The 6,660-nt window shown below is 37.6% G+C and overlaps 1 protein-coding gene across 1 annotated transcript in view; it reads left to right on the top strand.

Annotated features, from left to right (window-relative positions):
• Positions 1-3,579, top strand: part of LOC101854670 (endonuclease III-like protein 1) — a gene marked incomplete in the record, with an annotated part of 8,754 nt that extends 5,175 nt beyond the window's left edge. Inside the window, 1 exon segment of the mRNA XM_013088205.2 lies at positions 3,351-3,579. Coding sequence (XP_012943659.1) covers positions 3,351-3,510 — 160 coding nt within the window.
• Positions 3,580-6,660: the final 3,081 nt, after the last annotated feature.

The following is a 6,660-nucleotide window of genomic DNA, read 5'->3' as shown; positions in this document are numbered from 1 at the left end:
TATGTGTTATATAATAAATAATTACATTTGGAACGAAGTCATTCCCCCTCACCTATCAGCACTGACAGGTGTGCCATCAGATCACGTAGCTCTGAGCTTATTAAGAGTCTCTCTCTCTCTCTCTCTCTCTCTCTCTCTCTCTCTCTCTCTCTCTCTCTCTCTCTCTCTGTGTGTGTCTCTCTCTCTGTGAGTGTGTATGTTTAAGAGGAAACTCTAACTAAACCAGTGGAGACTAAGCTCTTTGCCTAACAAGACTACCTCTCCAGAAGAGGCACCTTGGCAAGTGTCCAGGGATGAAGTGCGAGTTGTAAGGTGCGTGTGATAAGCACCATATGTGTCACAACGCGGTGAAGTTACGCCATTTTCCATTTTTGGGCATGTGGAGTTATTGGTATCATCTGAAATCTTATCCATTTGCCTTGCTTTCAATGAAAACAAAGGCCCATTTATCTTGAATAGAAGTCGAGATATTCACAATTGAAGGAGATGGAGTCACCTGGTTTCAGTGGTAAAATTGGAAAGAAAATGGACACCAAAGTTTGCAACTTCAATTGCTTGAGAGTCCTTGAAAACTAAAAATGTATATATTTTATGCCTCCTATCAATGGTTATCGGTAAAATTCACTTGGCAATGTGTTTTTATATGGATGTATAATGTGTTGAGCCATAAATTTGAAAATTCAATAAAAATTGCCAGACATACGGAAAAATTTCATTGTTTTGACAAGCGCCTGATTTCACCACGATGCCTCACATATTGTTTGTTTGTTGGAGCAAAGAGACTCGCACATGATGCACAAATATGGTCATTCAAAATAGCTTATGGAGAAAAATATTTTCTTTTCTGTAATTCTGTTAAGAGTTAGAGAATGAAAAATATATGTGTGACGCACAGAAGTAGAATCAATATTGCAAGCAGCTGTAGGTCTTGGGGTTTTTTTCGGTCAAGATATTTTATATACTTCATACTTTTGAGGTGTCAAAATGAGCTATCATTATCATAGGTCAGCTCACAGATTACATTGGTCCGATCCTATGATTCAATTTATTCAGTGGACGAGCAAGAAATCTTTTCCCTTGTTTTGTCTACAAACTCAGTAGACTTGTTGATAACTCTGTGCAGAACATAGAGGAAGAAGTCTGTCGCAATTATAATGTTTTCTCTCTTACAATTCCGTTTCTAGAAACAGCTGGGTATATCACCAACCTCCCACGGTATTGGAACAGAAGAGTCATAGCTTTGTTAAAATCCCATCTAGCCTTCCTTTAAATAACAATCTCTATCAGTGGAAATTAACTAATTCACCCTTATATGAGAGGTGTAACTCTCTTGAATTGAAGATGAATTTCACTTTATTTTCTGTTCTTCACACATTGTTCATCAAAGGAAGTTGTTAATTCCTTCTAGCCAAACTCGTTCCAGTGACAGAAATATGCAATGTTTGACCCATGATCAGAGATATGTGCACAACCTGTACTTATTCATTATGGAAACTTTACTTATCCTTATCAAATGAGTGTTTTATGTGATATGATGTGGGCCAATGGCCTTAAACACTGAATAAACTTACTTACTTACTTCTACAAACACAATTTTAGAAAATGCTTTTTTAAAATGGACAGTTATATTTCAGAGAACCAAAGCCTATTGTGGTACATTTGAATCCAGATAGTTTTTAAAAGTAGGCTACCTATACCCTTGAAATGAAACCTTTCCCGTCATGCTGTGTATGTGTACGTGTGACAAGATGGGCCGTGGGGAGAAGAGGCAGGTGAAAACTTCTCCTGCATAGATGTATAGACATCTTCTGCATGAATGTCTGAAGTCACGTTCAGTTTATTTTTTATTTATAGTAGAGGTTTTACAGCGCTCGCAACTGCATAAGGTCATATGAGCGCCAAGGGGTGGATGTCAACAGAGAAGTCCTTACAGGGAATCAGACTTATTCTGCTCACCTCTCTAGTTTCAACAGCACAAGGTCTGCTTCGGCTATCAAGGCACCCCAAAAACAGCATTTAAGAGAGTGACAAACATACAAAAGAAGAAGAAGAAAAATGACAATAGTAAGGATTAGGAAAGAAAAAGCAGCAGTTCCCTGTTGCAGTTCAGGCGCAGTTATGAGCGTGACATGAATCAGCCCATTTACTATTCTACTGTGCTTGAACGAGAAATGCCCCCCCCCCCCCCCACGTTCAGTTTGCCCTCACTGTAATGTGTATAAGTTATTATAAGTAAGTTTCTGTAAATAATACTTTGCTACTTTTTGTCTTATTGGTTTGAGAGAAAGTGTGACTGTGAGTCTGTTAGTGTAAGCCTTTGTTATGTGTGTATGTTTGTATGGAAGAGAGGATGAATGACAAAGTATAATATCATGTATGTGTGTGTGGGTGTGTGTGTATGTGTGTGCATGTGTTTGTGTGTGTGTTGAAACACCAAACCAAAGTGCTAGTGTTGGGACAATAAAGATTTATCTTTTCTATAATGAGATTTGGATTGGATGTCAGTTGAAGCGATTCAAGATATCATTGTAAGCGAGTTTTTGTAACAAAGAAAATAAATAGAAGAAAAACAGTGAGGACATTACATTGTGCTGCGAGAAATAGGAGTAGGATTGTCAGGCTAGCGGAGGCCATGATGAGTGGAGTTGGCTGTGTTAGTTAGTGTGAGGGCTGGTGGGAAAAAAATCAATATTTTTAATTTAGATAACGATGTGTTTGATCTGGTAATTGTAATTTCCAACTGAATGTAGCCTGTTTGGTGACATTGTTTTCGATTGATAGCTATAGTTCCTTTTTAATTTATACAAAACGTGATTTTGTCCATTGAGTATTGAAATTATGTTTAGTTGTTCGCTTTTTAATTTGAGCTCTTTACACCATCTTTGTACTACTTGTATCATTCATTAAGTTATTATTACTACTACATGTATCAATACCATTAATGTTCGTTTGTGTTTGAAGTGAATTTTGAATTTCTTCACTGTAGACCTTATTAGAGGGATTTGAAATGTCTAGGTGTTTGGAAGGAATTTTTAATATCTTCGTTGCAGAATTTACTAGATATCTATATCTAGAGGGATTTGCAATGTTTTCGTGTTTGGAATGAATTTTGAATTTCTTTGTTGCAGATTTTACTAGATATCTAGAGAGATTTGCAATGTTTTCGTGTTTGAAATGAATTTTGAATTTCTTTGTTGCAGACGTTACTAGATATATCTATCTAGAGGGATTTGCAATGTTTTGGTGTTTGAAATGGATTTTTAATTTCTTTTTTGCAGACTTTACTAGATATCTAGAGGGATTTGCAATGTTTTGGTGTTTGAAATGAACTTTGAATTCCTTCGTCGCAGGCCCTACTGGAGTGAGATCAACCACTTACTGGTGGGTTTTGGCCAGCAGACCTGCCTGCCCGTGGGGCCCAAGTGCTCGACTTGTCTCAACAAAACGATCTGCCCTGTAGGACTGGGGCACAAGGCGGCATCACCCAACGTGAAAAAAGAAAAAAAGTGAACCCCTCAGAAAGCTACTTGTTCTATGTATGGTCCATTTGTTGAAAATAAAGAGTATATGAAGAAATAATATGCTTCTGCGGAAGCCGAGAATGTTTCTGAGTGTTCTCAGATGGTCTGCTGGGGTAATGATAGTTGTAAAGCGCATAGAGCATGCTCTTGAGCATGGATATGCGCTATATAAATGCAATTATTATAATAATTATTATAATATAATGCGGCTTTCAGCATTGTGACTCCTATAAACTTTCACACAACACGCACACAGACACACACACACGTTTATTTATATATATGTGTATATCATGATCATGTTACGCCTACATGCTGTAGGAGTACTTTTGCACCTGGAGGAACTTCTTGCACTTTTTGCGAATGTGGACAAAGCGTAAAAATTTCACCCTCACGAAAATTATAATGAATTAGCGAGTAAGTGGTTCGGGAGGTCACATGGGTACTACAACTGTACTACACTGTGGTCATTCTAATACGTACAAGCAACTGTGTTCTTCACATAGATTACTGTGAATCTGAAAGAGGTTGGGGTTTTTTTCCCGATTCACTGTAAAATTTCTTGGTCTTCTACACTGCAAAAATATCCCCTGCAAATTTCTGCCCCCGTCATTTTATGCAAGAATAATTCTGAAATTATGCAAACTGGGCCCAAAAATGTGAAATTATGCGATTCTGTTAATTTTAAACAAAGAATGATAAAGGAAAATGATCAGCAATTATGCAAAAAATGATCAAATTTTGCTAAATTAAGCGGGGTGCATAAAACCACTGGGACAGGAATTTCAAAAATCTTTTCCATGATAAAAAGGTTTTGGGCAAAAATCATCTTTTACAGTGCACAAAACCTGACTGGTTCTGTAATTCCTTACTGTATTTTGTTGTCATTTTTTTTGGTGACCAACCTTGAACTTGATACGCTATGAATGTCACTTTACAGGCCATTTCAATACCTACCTTAGACACCCCCCCCCCCCCCCACCCCCACCACCACCACCACCCACCCCCAGCTTTTAGAGTTTGGGAGCTACAGGATGCAATCCTACATACTTTTATGAAGGCTAGTAGTTTGTCAGCTCAAATTCAACATTGTATGGCTCTAAAGTGATTATTTTTGTACAGTGAGTAGGGTTTTATAAGTTTAAAATATGGTATTTTTGCATTTTGAGACATCATTTGCAAAGAAAAATGTCGTTAATTTCCGACAATGAAACTAACTAAATGTTGGATCTGCGAGAGACTGGCAGTTACATTTAGACCCAAATGTGAAAGACAGAGTCAAAAAACACCACATGAGCTCTCAAGACAATTTTGATATAGGCCTATGGCTGTCAGTTTTTGGAGATTAGAAATTTGACACAGAATTGTTCATTCCGTTGCTTGAGTCTTAACCTGCACATCAGGACGCTGTTAGGAAAGCGGATGGTAGACATTCCGATAAATTGAAACAAATGTCTGAAATGTTTGGAATTGACATTAGAAATAATTATTGTTGAAACGTATTTCGTTTTGTTTTATTTCATCTGTTCTGATTTTGGCCGGCCGAAGGAGTCTACTCAGTTATCAGAACACCTGTCTGCCAGCTTGGCAGTATCACTCACCCACCATTGGTCAATTTGTGAGGCAGCGTGGTGGAATCAGGCTCTCGTCAATTTTTGGGCATGTACAGTTATTGGTATCAACTTAAAGCTTGTTCATTAGTCTTGCTTTGGATGAAAAAAATATCCATTTATCTTGAATACAAGTCGAGATATTTGCGAAAGAAGGAGGTGGGGGTCACTTGTTTTCAGAAGGAAAATTAGTAAGAAAATGGTCGCCAAAGACTAGTTATTTCCTTAGCTTAAGAGTCCGTGGTAACGGAAAATTTACATTTTTTGTGCCTTTAATCAACGTTTTTCAGAAAAATCCACGCAGAAATGAGTTTTTTAATGGACATGAAAGGTGTTGAGCCAAAAAACAAAAATTTGATAAAAATTCACAAACCTGCGTAAAAATGCAAGTTTCTTCACTTTGATTATTTTGACGAGAGCCTGATTCCACCACGCTGCCTCACAATTTAATATCATTTAAGACTTATTTTCCTGAAAACTACGACAGTGCACAACTTTTGGGATCTCAAATATCTCGACTTGCATTTAAGATAAACATATATTTTCTTCATCCAAATAAAGACAAGTGAACAAGCTTTAAGATTATACCAATAACTTATTGTGCCCAAAAATTGACGAGAGCCTGATTCCACCACGCTGCCTCACAATTAGTCTATTAAAAATTCTTGAATTTCCTTCCTCTGGCGACAAAACTAGCATCTACTCTCTCAAAAACATCGTCTTAACAAGCCAGAGTGTTTCAGGGGTGATCTTTTGGCTCTATGTAGTTATTTCATCCGTCTAAGCATGTTGTTGTTGTTGTTGTTGTTGTTGTTGTAGGGTACAAAAGAGAAGCATATCAACACAATAATGGTCATTTAGTCTGTCCCCATGGTTTTATGCACCCCGCATAATTTGCAAAATGTGAAAATTTTTTGCAGAACTTCTGATTATTTTCCTTTATCATTCTTTGTTAAAATTAACAGAATCGCATAATTTCACATTTTTGGGCTCAGTTTGCATAATTTCAGAATTTTTCTTGCATAAAACGACGGGGACAGATTTAGTGCAGGGAAAAAGTGAGACAGACAGAAACAACAGAGAAAAAGGCTCTCGGACTCCCAACGGTGAGGTCGTGAGTCGTAGATTCGAATACCGCCAGGGGCCCGATGTTGTATGCTTGGGAAAGACACTTTACATGAATTTTCCTCACATCACTCTGGTGAGAATGGGTACACAGCTATAGATAGCGAAATATCTTGTCAGTTTGTTAGTGTTTCAGTGTTTAATTGGCTGCTTCCATTGTATACTTCACGGGAACAGCGAAATATCTTGTCAGTTTGTTAGTGTTTCAGCGCTTAATCGGCTGCTTCCACCGTATACTTCACGGGAACCCGAGAATGTTTCTTAGTGTTATAGTGTCTGCTGGGGTAATAATATTACAGTGTAAAGTGTATAGAGCTGGCTGTCAAGCAGAGGAACGCACTATTCAAATTTTATTTATTATTATAAAGCATCAATTCCCGTGTACAAAGAAGGATGAGTTGATC

Source organism: Aplysia californica, unplaced genomic scaffold, assembly GCF_000002075.1.
Source record: "Aplysia californica isolate F4 #8 unplaced genomic scaffold, AplCal3.0 scaffold00702, whole genome shotgun sequence".
NCBI lineage: Eukaryota > Metazoa > Mollusca > Gastropoda > Aplysiida > Aplysiidae > Aplysia > Aplysia californica.
Note: the sequence above shows the minus strand (reverse complement) of the source record. Positions and strands in the feature narration are given on the sequence as shown.